The sequence below is a fragment of the Cornus florida genome, unplaced genomic scaffold (genome assembly GCF_030987335.1).
Source record: "Cornus florida cultivar Cherokee Brave unplaced genomic scaffold, ASM3098733v1 CherokeeBrave_3.0.0_Hap2_Chr11, whole genome shotgun sequence".
In the NCBI taxonomy this organism is placed as follows: Eukaryota; Viridiplantae; Streptophyta; class Magnoliopsida; order Cornales; family Cornaceae; genus Cornus; species Cornus florida.
In genome coordinates, this window is record NW_026775581.1 from 84,264,695 (window position 1) to 84,289,739 (window position 25,045).

The window sequence follows — 25,045 nt, forward strand, 5'->3', positions numbered from 1 at the left end:
TATTGACGCAAAGCTCGAGCCATGGACAGAAAGCTCGAGCTATTAATGAAAAGCTCGAGCCATGAATAGAAAGCTCGAGCTATTAGGATAAAAACTCAAGCCTTACCTGGAGAATTTTCGTAAACAGCGCGTAAATGGACCTATATTGGTTTTGAGGAGTCCCGAACATTAAATAGGGACTAGGTATGAGTTTAAATAAATTTTAAATAGACTTGATCATAACAATGCATACTACATGAATTTTCTTTAAAGAATGAATGGATTTATTCTTTTAATTTATTTTAGGAATTGAGATTAAATGTTTAGCATGAACTGTATTTGAAGAATGCTTACTTGACTGAGAAATAAAATATCAGCATGTTTAAGATTCAATTTATATGAGATACATGATGTAGGAAGCTCAAATAAATTATAAGTTATTCCTATTTTGTGATAGCGTGATATTCTGTTATTATGTTTATTCGGGATTATTTGATGTATTACTTTATTTGTTATATTAATTATTGGATTGTATGGATGTAATGCACCAGTATGAGATGGTGGCATTCTAGGGACAAATTAACTAAAAAGGTTAAGTCCTACCTATACGGATTTATAAGGGAACGAATTAACTAGAAAGTTAAATCCTACTTATTTTCATGTCAGGCCACTAAATAAATTGAATGACTTACTAGATGTTTATTTTATACTTTAGATAAGGTGGATGATATATATATATATATATATATATATATATATATATATATATTGTTATAAGTCTCAGGATCATGAGTAGGGTGCGTATATTACTTAGGATGAATAACTGGATATAATCGATATATGTGTGCCCTGGTAGGTCTAGATGTTCATGCCCACTTAATGTGCAATTTGCATGTTATCTTCTATTCAGGTTAAGGCAGACCTATAGTCCAGCGAGCGTCCTATAGTATGTATATATATATTTATAAACTATATAGTTATTGCATGTGTTAGCTATAGATGTGTAGTTTCTCCGGTCTCTGTTTGGGTTGTCGTAAAAAGGACTTGTTCGTGGGCCTGACCTACCATTATTTTCGGGTATTCTTTAGTTTCAGACATAAGAGCTTGTTCGTGCTGAGCAGAGACAATCTACATCATTCTTCCGATTCTACGTAGGATTCTCTTTGTGTTATAGATTTTGGACTTATTTATTTTATTCATTTTAGTTGGATTTTGGATTAGGGGTCCACATGATGGATTCCTAAGTTGTAATTTTAATTAATTACTGGTATCAGAGGATTTAGTTATTGGAGGTTTATTATTGGATTAAATAAATGAGGATTTATTATTTTAGTTTCTTTCAGCTTTTATTCTTTATTCTTAAATCATTTTGTATTTTATGCTTGTTAAATACTTTAATTGTTTGATATCCCTCAGATCTATGCTCGGACTTGATCACTCGTGGCTCTAGAATCAAGGGTATCATAGGGGAACATGACAGTGGCAGAGTGTGAATAGTAGTTCACGCGTTTATCTCTTTTTGCTCTAGAGGAGGTAGATACCGAGGAGAAGAAACGTGTTAGCTTCGTTAATGGGCTTATATGGTCTATTAAACGATTTATTATAGGTAGTCCAGCCTACACTACTTATGCTCAGGTGGTATATGCCGCTCTATAGCAGTATCAGTTGACTGTGGACTTCAGACAGGCTAGGGGTAAGAAGCGGGGTGACAGGGACTCTGCTAATCAGCCAGCTGAGAAAGGAAATAGCAATGGGCACCGACACAATGATAAGGGCAGATTCCAGGGACAGTAGTCTTGGAAAAAACACAAGGTTGGTTCGGATGCTCACAGAGATGGGGCACCTATTCAGAGGCAACAGAATGGTGGATCACAGGTAGGATAGGGTCAGCTATGTAATGTTACCAATTTTTCCTATTTTTTTAATTTTTGGAATTTAATTAATTTTTCTTAATTATTTTAATCATTTTTTCGTTTTACGTGCCGTGCGGGCCCCGAAGGGCGTTTTGGTCATTTTCTTGAGCTGAGGGTTTTAGAAGTAAGTTTTTAATCATTTTAAGTCAATTAGAAGTGACAGTATCATTTTCAGAATTTTTTTTCGGAAGTCGAGATGATTTCCGAATTCGGGAACTTCTCCCAGTTTTTTTATTTAAATGAGAGGCGTTACCAACATTTCACACGTATGTATGTTGAATTAGTGGTATTAAATGGAGGGTGATATTTTATGGCATTGTTGAGGTTATAATGGAGTTTAGTGGGCATTTTTGTCATTTTGGCTTCATGGACCAACCTAAAGAATTCTAGAATCCAAGAGGGTAGCTTTATTTTGACCCATTCTTTTCTTTTCCTTCATTTTCGGCAGACATGCTCTCTCTCTATTTTCTTTCTCTCTCTATATTACTCTCTTCCTTCTCTCTAGAATTTTTTCATGCTAAAAGAAGATTTGGTTAAGCCTAAGTTAGCAAATTATAAATCATTGCAAGGGCTACATTTTGGTACCGGTATTGCAAGTTTTTGGTGGGATTTAAGTTTGGAGCTTGGAGCTTGGGTTGCTATCTTGAGGTAGGGGAAGTCTAAACTACGAATTCCTATGGTTTTAGTGAGTTTCCTATGTGATCTTTACATGTAAATCATGTTGGTGTGAGCATGTTTAGTTTTGTCAAGTATTGAGTTATGAAGCATGATTTATTTTTTATCTACATGATTGGTGATGAAATAGTTTACGAATTTATGAAATTCATGTATAATGTTATGGCTTGTATTCCCATGATCCCTTTCCATGATCTCCTCTTCTTTGGTTGTGGCTCGCCGGTTTTTTAGGAATGTATTTTAGGCTTTTTCTACTAAGTTGTTAAGCTCACCCTATTATCATTAACATTTTTCAGGAATTCGGAGACAAGCCAGTAAATAATGTCCAGCCATGGACATTGATGTAGTTGGGAATTCATTTCATTTTATTTATATTAAAGCTATGTAAATTCTCGCCATGGTGGCCTCATTCTTGTATTTAAAGCTTTAGAAACTGATATTTCGATGTAAACGTTTATAATGTAAAGGAACATGTATTTATTGAAACTTCTGAAGTATCTGGATTCATGGGCCTTAAAGCCATAATTTATAAGTAAAATGAGACTATGTAATTCTTTTCGTGATGAATGGGTAATGGAGTTATGTTTTGATCAATTATAGATGTCTTTCAATTATATATGTTATGTTTTATTGACATGGATTTAGGTTTGCCTGCATATCATCAGGTTTGGCTCACTAAGAGTCCAGGGTTTTGAACTAGCAGGCTGCATATAGCAGCTATCCAGGGCTGTCGGCCGGATGACAAGGAAAACTAGTCGACCGACAGAACCATTCGAGGACATTCCAAAGAGTTCCATGGTGAGAGGCCTTGTTTCGGCCGATTGAACCTCACCATCAGCCGACCGAAACCCCAGGTTCGGCAAGCCAAACCTTTCCTTCAGAAGGGCCGAACTTTTCCTTCAGAAAGGCCGAACATTTCCTTCAAAACGAATGACCATGCAGGTCAGACCGACCAACCAGGTTGGCCAGCCGAACGATTAACCGTGTCAGACTAACCGACCAGTTTAGTTAGCCGAACGATTAAACGTGTCAGACCGACCAACCAGGTTGGCTAGCCGAACGATCAACCGTGTCAGATCGACCGACCAGGTAGTTCAGCCGAACGATTATGCCTGTCAGACCGACCGACCAGGTAGGTCAGCCAAACGATTATGCCTGTCAGACCGACCGACCAAGGGCTATTAGCTGGTCGACCTTTCCTCATTGACTTGCACATTTGACCCTCTTTGTAAGGTTATGTCTTAGAGCATTTTGGAAATGGATTGACTTGTCTGACAGTTATGGACACAGGAGATGGATTGTATGACTTAGTTGACCTCAGGTTCCGATAAGAACCTGGTTAACGGTTCAGACCCACGGGTTCGGGTCGTTACAAGCCACATACTAACCAACAGAGGAAGAAACTCGGCACCTCTAAGGGCAGTTGCTTTACTTGTGGAGAGTCTGGTCACACATCCAGACAGTGTCCTAAAGCAAGACAGGGACAACATGTGCAGGTGGGTCAAAACGCACCATTACCTTTACCTGCTCTATAGATTCGCGGATTCAAGGACAGACATTCCCAGCTTTACCAACACTGTCGCAGCCATAGGGATAGGCACCGCAGCAGTTGCATTATGGCAAGGTGTATAACCCCATCCAACATGATGTTCAGGCGCCTCAGGCTGTTGAGGGTATGTTTCCTATACATGGTAGATCTGGTCATGTCTTATTTAATACAGGTGCTACACATTCATTCGTAACTAGTACTTTTGTTGCATTATCTGGGATGACGACGCGAGTATATGAATCATGCATGACTTGTTCTAGTGTCTTACATTCTACTTCTAGTTGTCCCCATGAACACGTGCAAAGTGAACATCTAGAACAAGTAAATGTCACTTTTGTTAATCAAGGGAATAATCCCTATGGCACACATTATAATCCTGGGTGGAGGAACCATCAAAACTTCTCTTGGAAAAGCCAAGGGGAAGGCTCACCCTCCCCAAGGTGATTTTCAAGGCAAGTATGTTCCACCCCCAATGCAAGGCCAAGGTTCCCAAGGTTACCGTCCATCTTACCAATCATCACATGGAAACCAATTTTCAAATTCTCATTTTCCTAACCGATCTTCATATTCTCAAGGAAATTCTAGGAGTCTCGCTTTTGAAGAAAAAATGTTGACCGCTTTAGGTACTTTGGAAGCAAATACCCAATTGCTTCATTCTCATTGGTCAGGATATGTACGTCATTGCTATGCCACATTCTAACGGGATTTTTAGCACGTATCTGTTTTACATTGAGGAGGAGACCGATGAGGAGGTTACTGTATCATTGGATAATATACCAATTGTACAGGAATTTCCAGATGTATTTCAAGATATTCCAATTTAGAGATATTTATTATTTTATTTTTTTAGCATGATTATATTGTCATCATAATCTCCTGGATTATAAAAAAATTGTCTGGCCAAGATCTAGTTTTTTTCCTGTGTGCGCGCGCAAAATAGAAGTTTCTGTTTTTGCTCACCATTTTATGTCTAATGAATTTCAGAAAGGATTCTGAACAGACTAAGCAGATAGAAGGGCTTGAAAAGCATAATGATGAATTGACGGAAGAAAAGGAGTGGTTTCTTGAAGAGATTGAGACGATTATCACCGAAACGGGAAAGATGTGAGACCTAATTCTGTTACCATTTTCTCACTTCCTTTTGCCTGGGACACAAGAACAACCATTTGTATTTAACCATTTTAAGAAGCCAAGCTCGGGCTACAGTGCAAGGAGTGTCGAAACATCCAGTTCAGCTTTCAAAAGCACCTCAACCTCGAGCATAATTATTAAAACACTGTAAAGGCAAACCTTCATATGTCATATCATAGGTGGTGTTTGCTTTTCATCGTCGGTATTGAGTACTGTAGTCACTGTATATGGCATAGCCTAACAATGATAATAGCTTCCATTTTGTAAACTTGGAGAGGTTGTATCAGACAGACTAAGCTCCAGTTTCAAAAACTAAGATGAACTAGTTGCAAGGTGAGGTGATTATGATGATCTCTGTAAGGCTTTGTTTGGTTCCCTGGTTTTCGTGAGGGAAAAGAAAACACAGTGCGAAGGAAATTATTTTATCTTATTTGATTTCCATGTAATCTCTCAATTAATCAAGAGATGAAATTCAATGGAATATTGTTTTCCATTCTCTTTCACTAAATTTGAATATTGTGGAAGGGAAAAGGTATACAGCAAGTGCATGTTTGGGGAAAAGGTTAACTGGTACCCCAGTCAAACACTTTGTTCATCTTTGGAATTAATTTATTTTTCATTTTATTAGTACTGCAAATTCATTGGACCAAGGCAAGTCCTTACTCTTGGTGGCAGTTATGAGGAAGCCTCGAGTATATTTTTAAATAGGTCAAATGATTTGGATATTTCAACAGTTTTAGCCCTCCCTTTGGAAAGCAATAAAATAAAGTAATACAAAAATAACATAAATTAAGGAAAAGTATTTTTTAATTTGATCATGTGAAAGGCTAGTTTGACTTCATTTTTTATTTTTTAAATTTTCTCATCCTTTTACTTTTGTGGCTCTTCATTTAATTACTATATCATTTCCCTTCTCCCATCCTCTTCCTTTCCTTCCCCCTGCCAAACATAGCATAAGCTGCATAGCATAAATTTCCATGGCTGGCTTTTCTAAAGAAAGATCAGTGACAGCTACAGAGGAATTAAATATATAAATGGATTGATCACCAAGAAGAATATTCGAACTATGGGAGGATAAAAGAAGTGGGGAAAGAGCAAGTAAATTGACCACACCACTTGAGCACCAATCATGAATGCTTGAGTTGTCCAAGTAAATCCAATTAGGTATGTATCCCTTTCTTTACTTTAAATCAGTTGACTTTTGATTTACGAATCCGAGAAATGTTAATGATGTTAGTGGAGAATAGGAATAAATTTAGTTTAAAATTTTAATTTAATTTTTTTTAATTTAAATCGCATTTTGATGCACTTAAACATAATTAATATAAGTGCAGTTGCAGTGGTGTGAGTCTTGTGAAATTCACAAAATTTAAGGACTGAGCTAGTATAATTGAAGTTGTGCATAGTAAAGCTCAATGAATAAAAAATTGGATATGACTAACTACTTATTAATAGGAAACTTACCTACCAACAGATCAGTTAATAGGTTTTCTTATCCATTAATTTCTTCATTTTCTTAGAAATTTATTTTTAAAAAATTCAGTATAAACTTTGAATTTTTTTTTTTCAATTTTAAATTTACGACATTGAGCCCTCGAATATTGCCATATGTAAACCCGTGAATCATAGTAGCTTGTTTTCAAGAACTTTGTTATTAATAAAGAGGAAGACTAAGATTATGTGGGGTTATGACAGACAAATCACAAAAATCACTTGTACTTATATAGCGAAAATAAAATTTTGAAAAATTCGAATTATAGGTGGAAGGCGCGTAAACACTTCTAGAAGATGGTTGAAGTCTCTCAGAAGGTGCAAAAGATCGTGGCGGCACTATTTCCGAAATTTAACCAAGCCTAGACTATTGAGGGCAACAAATGCCCAAATATATAAAAATAGAATAGAAAACTTCTAACATTTGAATAGAATAAACTTGAGTGTGAGGTAGGATTGAATTTCTCCATACTAGATCATTTGATCCATACTAGACCTCTCAAGTTAATCAAGCCTCATAAATGTGTTCAATCCTTGAATACATGATTTAAGAAAATTCATCTTCCAAAACAATAAATTTGAAAATTCATTCATGTTTCACACTAATCAAAATGTATCTCATAATTGGATGAGTAAACTTAAAATAATTCATCCTAAAATTATATTAATCAAGTAGATTCATTGAAAATATTAAATGTCATGTATGAATGCTTGTGAAAACATCTTCCTTATTCATACATGAACCACCAAAATATATACATATATGTACATATAAACACATTTATATGAATCAAAATACTTTAATTTAATTATATATAAATATATTATAAAAATATTTTAAAACATTTTCCAACATATCATTCATTAGAGATAATATTCTTGTAGGTAAAAGAAGGAGCGACCAACCTTGCATGCAAAACTAGTTAGCTTTATCAAAAATCAATTAAACTGTGGTCCCATGGATTAATAATTGTGGTTGCTTTTTCTTTTTCCTTTTCCTCTCTGTATCTTTGATGATGTTAGAGAGAAAAATGACTATTAGTCTAGCGCGCGCGTGTTTATAGTCAACATTCATAGCTGTTAGTGTATGCATCAATCATCAGCATGTATAATGTTTTTTAATTTAAAAAAAAAAAAAACTTGTCTCATTAATGATGACCATATTATAATGATGATTTAGTCTCTACGGTCATATTGCATGCTAGGACTGTGACAATATATTTAACTATGATATATATTTTACTTTAATTTGGACTTAAAAATAAATAAAAATAAAAGAGGACCAAACTATATATTATATCAACAATGAATTAGTTGGTGATACGGAGTTGGGAGCTAGTTTAAGAGGCAGTTTATTGGTCTATAGAACCACTTGAGGAAGTCAAAAATAAATTTTAAACAAGAAAAAAAAAATGGATTTACTGTTGTTTCAAAGTTTTATTTGAATAATTTAGGGATTCATAACTTTTTGTTCAGCTACTTTAAGTTTCCTAACTCCCATGTGGAACAAATTTCTCTTCATACATTCTCCCCCATTCCAACTCAAAGTGTCCTCATTGTGCCTCGGGCTGTGAGATATATATTTTGTAATTGGCTTATTTCGTTGTCAAAATAAGTCCGATCGAGTTGTAATTTTTCAATTAAAAATTTCAAAGATTGAAAATCGGATGCGGATTTGAAGAAGAAAGTCCAGTGGTTATGATGAACTACACTCCGAAATAATGAGAACGATACTCTAAGAAGGTTGAGAGGTAGTGAGAACAGTTCAGAAGGATTCTGGAAGGTTCGGAACAAGTTTCATTGCCAAATTTCAAGACTGGTCATCTTAAATAGGTTCAAGAGGGCTGAACCGGTTCAAGAATCTGTGGAATTCCTTACTGTCCATCTTGAACCGGTTCAAGTAATCCTGGATGCATCAGGTTTCCAAGTTTTCATCTTCTGATGTTTCCTTTTTGATCCCAACTTCCTTCCAAATCCTATACACGAAATTTATCATATTTTCTAAGGGATTAGGACTTTCAAAACTCTATATAAACTTTGTCATATACATTGGTTTATTCTCGGCTTTTGGGAAAATCAATTTTATATTTTAAGAAAGCCTTTAGAGAGAGAAAAATTTAGAAAATCAAATCTGATTATTCTGAATTTATTTTTGAGAGCACACATATATATTCATGAGTGATTTAGTTGTAGTATTCTCTATCTCATCGGAATTGAAGCTGTATTGAAGATTCAAATATTCCAGATGATTAGGAGGATTTAATTCTTCTACATCCAAATCTTGAAGAACAGAAGTAAGCACAGTCACACTTAAAAAATGTTGGAGCATTCGTGGAGTGTTGTATGATCTACCTGCTACTCTTCTACAAATATCAAGTGTAAGCCTGAGGTCAAGTTGTTGTTGGACGGGGAGTCGCAATGCTAGAGGATCGTCAGCGGTTAGTGTGGTGTAGAACGATAGGATGTGAGTCAGAGTCAAAGTTCGGTATACTTTATTTCAAATATAGTGGATTGGTTTACTTTGGACTGCATAGTCCACGAGGTTTTTCCCATGCAACCAGTTGACGTATTTTATCAACTGGGGTTTCCTTGCTAAAATTCTGGTGCAATCTCTCTAACTCTAACTTGTTTTACTTTTCATATATTTATGATTGTGAATGCATGTTTAAATTGGTCATATAATTTAATCAATCATAAATTGAGCAAGTTGACCTAATAATCAGATCTAGGTCATTAAAGGAGTTAATCACAATTAAAATCAACTAACTATTTCCGCACCCCGCATAACTTTTGTTTCACACAGGCCACCTACCTATTCGAGATAGGACATTGTGGCTCGGGCCACCTGCCTATTCGGGGTGCAAATCCGAACGTTTTCCAAGCCGGACGTTTGGCGTGACATAGGATCAAAGATTGGGTCTGACTCTGATACCAACTGTAATGAATAGGTATTTCGCGATTTGACCCAAAAACCTAAGCTATTAAATGGGCTAACACACAATTTATATATACCCATTCATTTTTTCATCAAAGGGACAAGCTCCCCTGTTGTACTTGGCTTATATAAGTTCATGAATTCAAAATTTAATCAAGTTTGTTCAATTGGACACCAAGGATTTCAGTGGTGAGAAGAGAAGCTTCAAAATCAAGTAATATCAATCTGACTACTTCCCATATATTGTAACACCAAGAAAAGCATATATTGCAGCCCTTAAATCAATATGTTTGATTAATTACTTGCTACAAGTATAATGTTATATAAAGAAAAGAAGAGTTGTTTGAATTACAATTAAATAGAATTGTTGTAGTAGATGTAACATTTATCCTAGTCTAGAATAAATCAATAAAAAACAAAATACAGAAAGGGAAACATATAATACAAGATCAAATGTTGCACCAATAAATTACCCCTTCAAACTTCGTCTCCATACCAACTGTTTTTCATCTTGGGGCCAGTAGGACCATCCTCTCCAAACACTTCATCTGGCAGAAGATTCACCAAGCTCTCAAATGCAGATTTCAGCTGACCATTCAACGAATTCTCCACCTTCTCGACCTCAACCCCGAGTTCATATGTAATTTTCGGTCCCCATTTCCTAGCATAGTTCAGCCATGGTGGCTCCTCAACAACCTTCCCGCCAAGATTCTCGGCCGCAACCACTGAATACCTAGTCCCAGTGTCCATCACCATCTTGCTTTTGGCGGTGTCATTCCTAATCCCAACTCCAAGGCCTCCTTGTAACACAAGTCCTGGCTTTGGATAATTAGCATGTCCATGAAGTGACGAGTATGCCACGGCCTTATTAGTACCACTGTGGAACTCGAGCAATGGAGCTTCAACCCATGTCCCTCCACTATGCTGCGAAAAGTAGACACTGTTCAACACACCATTAAAATTGCTGATTCTTAGGGTGAGGTGCTCCCAATCCCCGACATGTTCCCCTATCCGGCCTAATGGAACGTTGATCAGCTCGATTTTAGCTGTCGAAGGTCCATTAAAAGGGTAGAAAATCCACATAGCTATATCGGTGAATGTTGCACCGAGCATAGGCTTGATGTGTAGATAAGCCTCAGAGCTTCCTATCTCGCCTTTCATAACTGCATCTTTTGCATTCTCATCAATTGGAAGGTCCAGCCAATATAAACCATCATTCGAGCCACCATGAGGAAGGTTTGAGCCATTTGGTTCCACAGAAACCGGTTTAGACTCTTCCCCTTGTTTATACAGCAATGCCCCGTTGCTGAAAAACCAGTTCACAGAAGAGGGGAGGTAAGTTTCTTTAGGATGAAAGTAAATCCATGGAGAGTAAGCTTTAACTAACGCCTCGATTTGGCTTAAATTAGGCATACAAGAAGACAAGTTTAACTTGTTATTCTTCAAACACTCTAGAGACAGAGTGGTAGAAGAAGAAGTCCCACTATCTTGGAATATAAATGTACCAACACAAACACCTAGTGCTTGTGTCCCTCTATTGCTAGGTCTCAAACCATGCACAGTAATCCCATCTGAGCTGCTCTCTGCATCTTCTCCCCAAATCCATTCATCGGTCTCACATTGCTCGGTTAGGTCAGAACGAACACACCGGATTTTGTCAAGCGAAGGCTTCTCGGGTGAGGTGGTGACAACATGACCTACAGCTTTGTAGCCATCTGGTGGTGTTGGTAACCAAACATAACCATCCCCATCTTTCTTGATCTCCAATGACTCACTATTCCAAACCAGAGTGTAGTCAATTGGCTGCTTCAAAGCTTGGCCTTGCGAATCACTACTTGTGTCATCATCTTTTCCAACAAGAACCCACCCGAAAAGTGGATTGTTGTTAGGTTGGCTGTAGCAACCAAGCATGAAGAATCCATCTGGTATCGACGAAGGCTCGAAAAATGTTGCACCAAGGTCCCTTGGTCCACCTTCATAGGTAGCCCAAACTTTGGTGAAAGATGAAACTTGAGTTACTAAAAGTCCTCCTAGATCAATTGTTCCACTCCCAAAACCTTCACCTGTAAATTTCAAACCCAAAATGAGCTAAAAATATTCATATATATATATATAAGAAATTGATTGAGCTAATGATAATAAAGATAAAAATAAACCTGGAGGCCAAGTGGGAATTGGAGATGGAAGCTTAAAAGTTGTGTTAATGGGCAAAACTTTGCTTTGAGGAAGGCAGTTCCCCATTGGTAATTTTTCAAATGAAAATTGATGGGAAGTGAAGGAGGTTTGAATATATGGATATACAAAGAGAATGTCTATATATAGAGATGGCAATAGACATATTCTAGTGAACATGATGCGCAAGTTATTGAAAAAAAAGTAATATGAATATGTGTGGTCTGAGCTCTTCAGGGATGGGCCATCAATGGACATTTCGTGCAAGTAATCCTACTGGTTTTTTCAAGGCTTCTTAATTTGTATAACCACCTTTTTTTTAATAAACACCAAACACGACCTAAATATTTAAGAGGTTTAAGTGACTGAGAAATCAATACTACTGTCAAATGATTTTAATCCTTAAGTTTTTGTTTTCTGTAGTAGCTGTGACAATCAAACTTGTCCTCTATCATTAGTATTTCTACCTGAAAATTGATATAAACGTGTGTCAATTTGTGTATTTGACAATTATTTTTCTTTGAAGAAAACAATGACGTCATAGGTGAATCATATGATAAATTTTGACCATATTTTGATGATCACTAAGCTGAACTTAATATTGTTCAATTTTGGTTATGAAATTCTAATTTTCCCTCAGTTGATGAGTTTTGTCTCATGGAAACCATGGCCTGGCTACCACAATCAGAGGAGATTTTCTGTGCAGGGTAGCCTCTTCTGCAAGCTCCAAAAAGTACTAGCTCGAAATTTTGCCCCTAAAATCAATTGTTTTGCCCATGAATCTCTTTGGTTTGGATGTTTCTGGATCCCTTCCTATTGCATTCATATGATGTACTGCATATGGTCATGATCAAACTGCTTCTCTTCTGGCATATATATAAATTTTGAATTGTGTATGTTGGCTTTCCTTTTTGGTTTTCTGAATCTGTTTTATCATAACTAGGGGAAGAAAAAAAAAATCAAAGTTCTCACACCGAGGGAAGCTGGATATGATATTAAACTTTCCAACAAAACGCTACTCTTTCGTCCCTCTACTGAACATAAAAAGGTGAATGCTTTTCCTTCTCAATTTTCCTTTTCCTTTGAAAGCATATTTTGTGAACATGGATGGCAGATGTCATACTTTTTGGCACTCCTCTGGTACTTGGATCAAAATTTTGTACTATTTATCACTCTCTACGTTACTTCCTGGCACTCCTCTGATTCCTATAATGGAGGAAACACGGCGGCTCGGGCGGCTTCTAAGGCTTCCTGCAACGCGCATGGAGGAGGGAGAGAAGATGAGTAAAAGGTGAAGTAACTTTTGTGGGTTTTTACTATTACAAGTTTGGGGGTATTTTCGGTATAACACATTTAAATACACATCACTTCTTTGGCACATGTGAGAGTAGAGGTATTTTCGTCACAAAAGTCAATTTGTCAAAGCATTTGTTAACCACACGCTGGGTTAACGAGGCCAATTGCCAGTGTTTGGGTAAAATGATGATAACGTTGTTGTATTGTTGGGGGTTTTTAAAACTGGTTGGGGTTTTATGATATTTTTTAATAGTTTTGGAGATTTTTGAGAAATTTGTCCATAACTTTATTAGATCATAGATGGGTTCAATTCAATTCACCATTGCTGATGTAATACATGTCATCCTATTGCATCCACATAGAAAGAAGATATCACAAATTCAATGTAACCCCAACAATATTGCTTTGAATTCTCTTTTTCGAACAATATACAATGCTTATGTTATAAATTGTGTAAAAGGTAAATATTTTTTTGCGGTACTTTATCTCGTCTTCCAATATAAATATAAAAGGTCAAGTCTACCTTAAATTTAGAGGTAAAATTCGTACTTTTCTAATTCAAATCTTCACGAGTTACTTTTCTCAGTGTCGATTTGGAGCAATCCGAGCAAATACTGCAAATTTCAAGCAAACTTTAGACTACTATATAAGTGAATCTTGTTAAGCTTTTGAAATGAGTCTATAGTAGAACATGATTCTCTCCAATAGTAGATGGCGGTGGTATACATATATTTACTTGTACAAAACAATTTCTTGTTAAACAAGTCTGACAAATAGGATGATTTTTATTTTTTGTGGAAAAGTCAAGCTATTTTTTATAATAATAATAATATCGTCGGTAATGAAGAAGGGCCATAGGCCCCAGTTGAAAGAAGAAAACAGAACTAGATGGTCCAAGCAGGACTAGAGATAGAAAAACAATGCCATCTAAGTAGGCCCAAACAAACAGAGCAATGACTGACTCAGTCCATTACAAAGGATTGGCAATTAAGAGCCCAACTCCGAAATTTGAATTACAATCCGTTGGCAATAGGGGTCCTCCATCGTGTGTCTAGTGTCAAGGTGGCGATTTTTATCACGGATTTGGGCCTTAGAGTATGTATCCAAATAGGTGCATGGGCTAATGGTTGGAACGAACCATCTCACTCAATGCATATTTGGGTTGGATCGAAAAGGCACTATTGGGTGTATAAATATCCAAGAATCCCATTTGAAAATATATGCTCCAGAATTGCTCCAGAATTACTCGTATCACATTAAAAGTGTGCATAAAAGTGTAGGATGCTAAAAAGTTCGAATAGTTCTACAAGAGTGATATATCCATTACATATATGTGTTTCATACTTCCGAATTCAAAATTTTAAAATATATCTTTTTATTTTTAACACGATATTTTTCAAATACTTCGAACACGTACTTGATACTTTTCAAATACTTTAGAATACATTTTAAATAAGTTTTAAATATTAAAATGTAACTTTATCTACCATATTATCATAGGATAATTGTTAAGAAAATTTTGAGATTTATTTAAAAAGAAGTATCGAGATATATCTATCGTGATTTAGTACAAAATTTAGAACACATTAATGATTGCATTTAAATTCATAATTATATAAAAAATTGACCAAAAATTAATTTATATATATATAAATAATAATTTTTTATTTTTTTATATTACTGTATCCTACTGTACCCGTATTCTATTGTTTTGGAATTTATCATATTATTGTACCATTATCCGTATTAGTACTTCTTAAGTAGGATGTCTTCTCTCCTTCTCTCTTCAACCACTTGAACCCAAATACGGAGTAGGTTTTAGTCATGATCTTCGAGCCACATAACGGGTTGAGCCATATAAACATGGGAAGAAATCTTCTCCATGGCACCTCTCACTGAAGGCTGTCCATGGAGGATCCAATGGCTATGATGAAATCATGTCACCCAGAGTTGTCTTGTCATTGTCCAGTAAGCGCCAACTTAGCATATGAATTAAAAAAGTTATTAAACTCAATTTTGTTTTACCATGTACAAATACCGTATACGAAAGTTATATACAGAAGTATTTTATTCAGTTATACGTGAGACCCAATTCAGTAAAAACCCAATTAACTTTTACTTCTTCTCTTTTGTTGGTCTTTTTCCTCCTTCTATTCTCTTCTTCTTCCTTCATCCTCCACTGATTTTTCACCAACACTAAATACCTTCATCCTCATGTGGGTAATGGAATTGACTAGGTAAAATAATAGAATTGATTTCAATTGATTTTATGTTTCCTCTTATTCCCATAAATATATATATATATATATATATACACACACGCTTTAAAGTGGAATTGATTTGTCTGATAAAGGATGGTGACCATAAAAAGCCCATGGTTTCTTCTTCGCATAGTTGGAGAGAGAGACAATTGAGATAACCAGATTTAGGGAAGAAAGATAGGGGAGAGAGAACTGGGTTTGGATTGTTAAGGCATTGTTTGCCTCGGCATTATTTCCTTATTTTTTTTCATTTAACATTCTTTTTTTAATTGGCGTGGCCCAATTTTGACCGCTAGATCAATCAACGGTAATAATATATACTCACTATGAGAGATGATTCTAATTTGGTAATTAATGGATAATGATCTTGAATTTAAAGATGGGTGATCAAAATGTGGGAGGAAATATGAGATAAAAACTTATTTCTTGAAAAATAGGTCTAAATAGCATGTTATTATTTTTTCACTTTTTGCTACTTATTTAAAAATTGTCATTACCAAAGGAAATTTTGTGTGTATTCATTATATATCTTAATCTTTTGACAAATTAAAATTTTGTGTAATTACATTCCAAAAAAAAAAAAAAACAAATTTTATGCAATCATTCTATCTACAAAACAACAAATTTACATATCCATTATGCATCTCAAAACATATCAAATATGTTTTGAGATGCATAATGGATAGGTAAATTTCGAATTTTAGATTACAATAAATAATAATCACAAGTTCTTACAACATATATCATGTATGAATTGAATATTGTATCAGAATATTTTCATAACACATATCAAAAATAAATTTAGAATTTTAGATTACAATAAATAAGAATCACAAGTTGTTACAACATGTATCATATATGAATTGAATATTTTATCATAATATTTTCATAACACATATCAAAAATATACTTCACAAAGTATCGTCTTCTCTTTGGTTGTTGATTAATAAAATTTGAATTTGAAAAAAAAAAAAAAAAAAATTAAAAACTGTTTTGCCAACAATGAAGTAAAATAGCAATTTTAAATCAAGATATGTATAGGTAAATATTCATTATGTTTTAGACATTAATTTATATAATAAGTGGTACGTATTACAAGTAATTTGTGATGTTGGATGTAATTTACATTTGAAACATATTGAGCTTAAGTTGTGTAACATATTTTCACTTTTGACAATGGGACAATCTTCCACTCATAAAAGAAAGTTGATGGATTTATTTTATCCCATTCCTTTTTATATTATCGTTGTATTATAAAGTTCATAAATAATATATGCTACAATTAAGTTGAAATGTATCATATAATTGATTTTTGAAACATTATACTTTAAAGCAGTGATATTTTCAAGATACTTTGTTTAATATTACATAATTTAATGTTTGTTCAAGATATGTTTGTTTAGCATGTTATTATTTTTTCACTTTTTTCTACTTATTTAAAAGTTGTTATTACCAAAGGAAATTTTGTGGTGTGACACTCCTTCCCTTTTACGGAATAAAGGATTCTCGTGTTAAAAATTTGGGGTGCGACACTCATTCTCTTATAGATATATACACACACGCATATACTTTGTACTCATCATAATCAAACCCAGAGATCCCAGATAAAAACCCAAAGGTCCCCTCTCCAATTCCACTTTACCCTTCTTTGCTTTGTGCAGAAAAATGGGTCTTCATCTTGTGAAAAGAGAGAGACTAAGAGAGAGAGGAAACCCAAATTGAACTCTCCGACCGTCGGTAACACCAACCGGATCGTTCACCACTTCTTGCTTCTTTAGAATGAGTGAGATATTAGAGAGAGAAATAGAATGAAAAAGAGTAGAGAGACAGGGAGGAAAATAATCTAGCTGGACATGTCTGTCAAACTAATCGGCCAGATACTTCAGTTGAAGTATCATTTTCCTATTATAATAGGATAATTGTTCAGAAAATTTTGAAATTTATTTTAGAAAGAAGTATCAAGATATATCTATGGTGATTTAGTACAAAATTTAGAACATATTAATGATTGCATTTAGATTCATAATTTTATAAAAAAAATTGACCAAAAATTAATCCTTATATATATATAAATATAATTTTTTATTTTTTTTATAGTACCGTATCTTATCATACCCGTATTCTATTTTTTTTTAGATTTGTCATATTGTTGTACCATTATCCGTCTTCTTAAGAAGGATGTCTCCTCTCCCTCTCTCTTCAACCACTTGAACCCAAATAGGTTTTAGTCATGATCAAGTGATTCGAGCCACATCCGAGCCATTGTCCAAATCAAATGGTTCTCACAATACATTATTTTAATATTATTAGTGATTTTGTGTTTCAAATCATAGAGGTAGATTTATTTCATTATTTTTATTTGATTGCTTAAATTTGTATGTTTAATTAAATTTTTTGAGTAGAATGTTTAACTAATTAATAATCTAAAGAATTATTAATTTTGTTAAGTATTGCATAATCATATTTATATAATATTAGTTTATTTTAATTATTATATAAAGTATATATTTACCAACAAAAGTGACTACCAACAACAGAAAACCAGATTTGATTTTGACTAATGATGTTGTAGCTAAGCAGAGTCCAACACGTCATTTCTCAAAGGGCCTTGCTTAAAGGTGCCGAGTTTCAGTGTTGTGTCCTGGCATTAACCCTTTGTCGGTTCAAGTAAATATATTTCTCCTCTCTCAAATGTAATAACAAATTGATTTTTTTTTTTTTTTTATCATAATAACAAATTGATTAATCTACAACTATTTTTTCTTTTTAGTAAGTGAACCTAAATTATGCTTTTTGGTTGGCAAAATTAAAATTTCAAATTATGTACTCTAATTTTTTGTTTGATCTGTTGAAATCATTTTTGTTTTATAGATTTTATGACGTAGTAACATGATATATATGCGGAAAACTTATTAAATACAAAGTCAACAAATTATTTCGAGACTAAATTTGATGTGCTAGCTTTCAAGGTAAGTTATTGACGTCAACACATTATTTCGAAACATTTAACATACATTATCTCAAATATTCAATAGAATTGTTGAATTTTTAAAATAATGTGTTGAACACGCAACCAATATCGTAGTATTGCACATGTCATTTGGAAGAAAGGGGTGGTTAACGGAGAGGAGAGGAAAAATGATTAAAAATTGAGAAAAATGGACAAATAATAAAATAAAGGGCAAATTTCATGAAACCCCCAATACTATCAGTTTTTGATGAAATACCCTCAACATACTTTAGAAAACCCTCAACATTATGAAATTTAATCACATTGCACCAACTCTGTAATTAAATGACGAAACTAACCTTTTGATATACCAAATCAATTAAAAAACAAAAATTGGTATTTTGCCAATTATAAGAATAATCTTGGTAACATTTAAGTCAGCAAAACACAAAACGACCGTGTTTTGCATGTATATATTATATGTGTGTGTATATATGTATATATTATAATCCTTTTTAGAGAGAGAAACCGAGATCCCAATCTTCATAACACCGAGAAGAAACTAGATAGAGAAACAGAGATCTCAATCTCACTATCAACTAATGATATATCTTCTTTAATCTTATTTTTGGACAAATTTAATTCAATTGAAATTCCTCAAAAGTGATTTTCTCTCTCATAGTTCGCAATATGGCAAACGCAGATGGCCTGATTCCCGGCAAACTCCAAGGCAAAGCCCTGAAATCGAAGCCATTACCTTCAATTCCTCCGAGTCAAATCCTCCACCAAGACGAGGATCCGCCATTTCCGCCACCGCCGCCGTTTCCCGCCTCATGACCCACCAACGTCTGTCCGACAATCAACGTCAACATTTTCCCCTTGTTCCTAGCAAAAGGCCTCCATCCCCGTAATGAGCTCTAAAACAATGACCCCAAAACTATACACATTGTTCTTCTTCGATGCGATTCAAGTCCTTATATAGAGCAGATCGACGTATCCGAGTGAACCCAACATCAGTTGTTTCGTCTTCGCCGACGACGACAACGGTGGCAAAATAGTGGAAGAGAACCCCATCTTCACAAACCCAAAATCGCAGAGCTTGCAATTCAGCATTTTGTCAAGCAGTATGTTGGAAGCTTTAATATCACCATGGACGATCTGAAGGTCGCACTGTTCATAAAGGTATTCAATCGCTTGCGCGAGCTGGAACGCTATCGCTATCCGAGTCTTCCACAAAAGCACCGACCCATTTCCGCCATGGAGTTTCTCTTGCAAGCTTCCGTTTGAAACATACTCCAACATAAGAACACCTTCTGAAACAATAGCACAAACACCATGCGAGCACAATCAAAAACGTGATTCGATTAAAGAGAGAAAAGAAAAAATTTCATAGTGTGGGGGTTTTCTAAAGTAGGTTGGTAATAACCCGAGCCCAGTCTGAAATTTTGTGAGCTTGGGCAATGTGTTTTTAATTTCGGTTTGGGTCTGGGCTACATATTTTGAGCGGGCCGACCACGAGGCCAAAAATATTATATATAGATAAACTATAATTATAAAGTGTGGTAGCCAAGTTGGTAGTGTGCTTAGGTTTTATGGTAAAGGTTTCATGTTCAAGTCATGGTGCAACATAAATAGATTTATTTTTTATGGCGGGCTCGGACTGAACTAATCTTGTATGGGCTGGGCTTTGGCAACTCAACTCGGTCTTAAGGCGAGCTCGGGCAGGGCTTAGGCTGAAGATTTTCTATATGGGCCTAACCCGAGATGATTGTCAAGCCCGCCCAACTCGCCCGAGTTGCAGCTCTATAGATGTAAGTTTGAGTACATTTTTTTTAAAAAAAGCTAGTTTAATTATTTTTTTAGAAATATATTTGACGTTTGCTACCATTTTTTTTTTATTTAATCATTTTTTTTATGTACAATTATTTATTTTTAATGTTTTAACTTAATTTTTAAAAAGGAAACAAAGTAGCGATGCTAATAAGACAATAGTATGATAAAATTTTATTTAACTGTATAAAAGTCATTATAACAATAAGCTGAATTGAAGAATAGAAGGTTGTCTTCACGCTTTTCTAAAATTTCAATACGCTTGTGTGTGACTAAATAATAGAACATTTTTCTAAATTTTCAATTTGCTTGCGTGTGTTACTACCGCCGCTGCCATCTCAAAACCTAAATTGAATTTTTGTAATTTCATTATTTTCACTTCCAACTTCCATTCTTGAATTTCGGAAACTTGATGTTACAATCGTGGCTCCTATAGATATGTTGCACGATTAAGATGCATGGATAAAATTTTGTTTCTGAAACTCATATTTACAAAATATTTAGAATATTATCTAAAATTTTTTCTAACCTACCAAATTTTAAAAATTCTTCAATGCTTTAGAATTCTCCATACTTCCTTGTTATATGGTGGCAAATTGCATAAAAACCAACCATTTTCAATTTTGGAACAACACCCCAACTAGTGGACTATCCCAATTGTTGCAACAATAGGCCAGTCAGCCATTAGAATTGTCTCATAATGATAAAAATATTCTTTAATAAAAATTTAGGTTTTCTTTAAAATGATTTTTATTTTAAATTTTGTTCTTTTTAAATTTTAAAAAATAAAATTACGCAAGACTAAAGTGATTTTATAATGATGAAAATGTCCCTTAATATAAATTTTATAAAAAATTATATTTTCTTTAAAATTTAATTCAAAATTTTTTTCTTTTTAAATTTTAAAAATAAAATTTAAGAAAAATTTTAAAATTATGCACGATTAAAGTAATATTACATTGTGGTTTCATTTTAGGTTTCTATTTTAAACATTGCGTAATTTGTCAAATTTTCTTAAATTTATATTTCTTTGTAAAGCTTATCATTTTAATACCACTCAGATGTTGGTCAACGAATTTTTGGACAACGACACCCCTTGAGGTTTCAAATATTTTCATTGACACGCCTCTGAATTGAAATGTCATAAATGCCTCTGAACTTGTAATTCAAATTTAGTCTAAAAAAATCAACCATATGAAATGACCAAATTATGAATCTAAATGCAATCATTAATATGTTCTGAAAAAAAAAATCATTTTGGTTAATTGGGTTTGTTTTAGAGAGGGGTGAAGAAGATAATTAAAGGGTAGTTTGTTAATTTTTAAAAAATAATTTGTAGTTTTAAATTTAACATTAAATAGTAAGGTTAAATTTGTCATTTCATAGTCCGATTAACTAGTCGGAGATGGATATTAGGGTGATTTGACTACTTTTTAAAGTGTAGAGGGTTTTCTGAAACAAATTGGGGGTTTATGATCAAAATTTAAAAATTGTGAAGGTTTTATGGAATTAGCCCTGTATAAAATGATATATTGTTGTTTGGAAAATGATTCTTACACGTTGCAATGAATTGCTAGATTTACTAATTTAATTGGTCAATTATGTAATAAATAAAAAAGTGTAATCCTCCACTTAGTTGTATTTGGTATGAATATTTAATTAAAAATTATTCAATTAAACAATTCAGCTAGTTTTCAATTTTAGTATCACTACTCTTATTGTTTTACAATTTTTAAATGAGAATCTCTGTCTTAATTGATCAAAATTTTACGACTTGCATGGGAATTTAACTACAATTAATGACGACATAAAAAACGTCCTAGCAGGAGTTTTACATTGCATTGATTTTTTATCCACGAGTTGTTAATATTTGTTTATTTTATTTCAAATCATAAAACATTTGAAGAAACTTTGACAACAATTGACAGCTTAAGCAACTTCTAACAGATTGAAAATTTCAAGAACTTTATTAGATTATAGATGTTGGGTTCATTCAATTCATCATTGCTGATGCAACACGTATCATCCTATTGCATCCACATAGAAAGAAGATGTCACAAATTCAATGTAACTTTGAATTCTCCCATCCGAACGATACTGCTTTGACTTCTCCCTTTCGGACAATATACAATGCTTATGTTCTATATTGTTTAAAATATAAATATTTTTTTGTGGTACTTTATCTCGTCTTCCAATATAAAAGTCAAGTTTACCTCAAATTTATAGATAAAATTTGTACTCTTCTAATTCAAATCTTCATAAGTTAAACAATATAAATATTTTTTTGTGGTACTTTATCTCGTCTTTCAATATAAAAGTCAAGTTTACCTCAAATTTATAGATAAAATTTGTACTCTTCTAATTCAAATCTTCATAAGTTACTTTCCTCTTGTCGATTTGGAACAATTGTACCAAATACTACAAATTTCAAGTAAACTTTAGACCATTATATAAGTGAATTTTGTTAAGTTTTTGAAACGAGTCCATAGTGGAACGTGATTCTCTCCAATAGTAGATGGTGTCATCGTACTTGTACAAAATAGTTTCTTTTTAAATAAAAAATTATATCCCGAAGTGAAGTGCTTAATAAGATAAATGAGTGTATGAAATACTAATCTCAAGGATTCTTGAAGAAACAAGGGGCATTTATTTATATAGAAATGTATCAATGATTCAAATCTACACAAGACAAATGGGATAATTTTTATTTTTAAAATTTTTTTTTCCCGAAAAGTCAAGGCATTTTTTATAATAATAATATCGTCGGTAATGAAGAATGGCGATAGGCCCCTGTTGATAGAAGAAAACAGCACTAGATGGCCCAAGCTGGCCCAGACAGACAAAAACAATGCCATCTAAGTAGGCCCAAACAAACAGAGCATGGACTGACTCAGTCCATTACAAAGGATTGGCAATGCCCAACTCCGAAATTTGAATTACAATCCGTTGGCAATGGTCGGTCATCGTCTCCAGTGAACACTTGCTAGCTTAAGTCATCGTGTGTCTAGTGGTCAAGGGGCCATTTTTGTCACAGATTTGGGCCTTAGAGTGTGTACCCAAATAGGTGCATGGGCTAATGGTTGGGGCGAACCGTCTCACTCAATGCGTATTTGGGTTGGATCGAAAAGGCACTATTGGGTCTATAAATATCCAGGAATCCCATTTCGAAATATATGCCTCCAGAATTCCTTGTATCATATAAAAGTGTAGGATGCTAAAAAGTACAAATTTTTTACGAGGGTGATATATCCATCACCCATATGTGTTTAATACTTCCGAATTCAAAATTTTAAAATATATCTTTTATTTTTAACATGATATTTCTCCAATAATTCGAACACCTATTCGATACTCTTCAAATACTTTAGCGTATATTTTAAACATTAAAATGTAATTTTTTTTCTACCATATTATCATAGGATAATTGTTAAGAAAACTTTGAAATTTATTTTTAAAAGAAGTATTGAGATAAATCTACAGTGATTTAGTTCAAAATTTAGAACATGTTAATGATTGCATTTAGATTCATAATTTTATAATAAAAAAAAAATTAACCAAAATTTAATTTTTATATATATAAAATATTATTTTTTATTATTTGTTTATATTATCGTATCCTATCATGTCCGTATTTTATTTTTTTGAAGTTTGCCATATTGTTGTATCATTATTCGTATATGTACTTCTTAGGTAACATGTGTTCTCTCCCTCTCCCTTCGACCACTTGAATCCAGTGATTCGAGCCACGAGCCATGGTCCAAATCAAATGGTTCTCACAATTCATTATTTTAATAGTATTAGTGATTTTGTGAGTCAAAACATAGAGGGGTTTCTTGGATTTATTTCATTATTATTTTTTGATTGCTTAAATTTGCATATTTAATTCAATATTTTGGGTAGAATGTTTAATTAATTAATATGCTATATTATGTATCTCATAATCATATTAATATAATATTTGTTTTATTTTAATTATTAAATAAAGTATATATTTACCAACATATCATTTCTCAAAGAGCCTTGCTTGCGTCCTGGCAATAACCCTTTGTCGGTCCAAATAAATATATTTTCCCTTTCTCAAATGAAATAATAAATTGATTAATCTACACTTTTTCTTCTTTTTTTTCCTTTTTGGTAAGTGAACCTAAATTATGTTTGTTGTTGGCAAAATTAAAATTTCAAATTATGTACTTCTAGATTTTTGTTTGATCTGTTCAAATCATTTTTGTTTTATACATTTTATGATGTAGTAACATGTTATAAATGTGGAAAACGTATTAAATATGAAGTCAACAAATTATTTCGACATTAAATTTGATCTATTAATTTTTGAGGTAAGTTATTGACATCAACATATTATTTAAAAACATTTAACATACATTATCTCAAAAATTCAATAGGAATGTTGAATTTTCAAAATAATGTAATGAACGCGCAACCAATATTGTAGTGTTGTACATGTCATAAGGGAAGAAAGGGTGCATTAATGGAGAGGAGAGAAAAAAAGGATTAGAAATTAAGAAAAATGGACAAATGATAAATGAATGCAAATTTGATTACATTTTTTTTTTTTAGAAAACAAATTTGATTACATTTTTTTTAGAAAGTAAGTTTGATTACCATTTTTTATTTAATTAATCATCTTCTTTATGTAGAGTTATTTATTTTTAATGTTTTAAATCAATTGTTAAAAAAAAAACAAAGTAGTGGTGCTGATAAGATAATAATATGATAAAATTTTATTTAACTCTATAAAAATCATTATAACGACAAGCTGATTTGAATAATAGTATGTTTTCTTTAAGCTTTTCTAAAAAAAATAATACAACATTTTTCTAAATCTTCAATTGTGTCACTGTCACT

At 33.4% G+C, this 25,045-nt stretch overlaps 1 protein-coding gene across 1 annotated transcript; it reads right to left on the reverse strand.

The window, feature by feature from the left end:
- Positions 1–9,916: 9,916 nt before the first annotated feature.
- On the reverse strand, positions 9,917–12,081 carry LOC132284576 (hypothetical protein At1g04090-like). The gene is made up of 2 exons (XM_059786685.1): positions 11,830–12,081; positions 9,917–11,736 (listed from the first exon to the last, which is right to left on the reverse strand). The coding sequence occupies exons 1-2, from the start codon at positions 12,023–12,025 to the stop codon at positions 10,151–10,153; spliced, it is 1,782 nt and encodes a 593-aa protein (XP_059642668.1). The 5' UTR covers positions 12,026–12,081; the 3' UTR covers positions 9,917–10,150.
- Positions 12,082–25,045: the final 12,964 nt, after the last annotated feature.

Coding starts and splice junctions, on each gene's coding strand:
- LOC132284576 (XM_059786685.1), bottom strand. CDS start 12,025: ATGTTCACTAGAATATGTCTATTGCCATCTCTATATATAGACATTCTC. Junction 11,737..11,829: donor AATTCCCACTTGGCCTCCAG/GTTTATTTTTAT, acceptor TGAAATTTACAG/GTGAAGGTTTTGGGAGTGGA.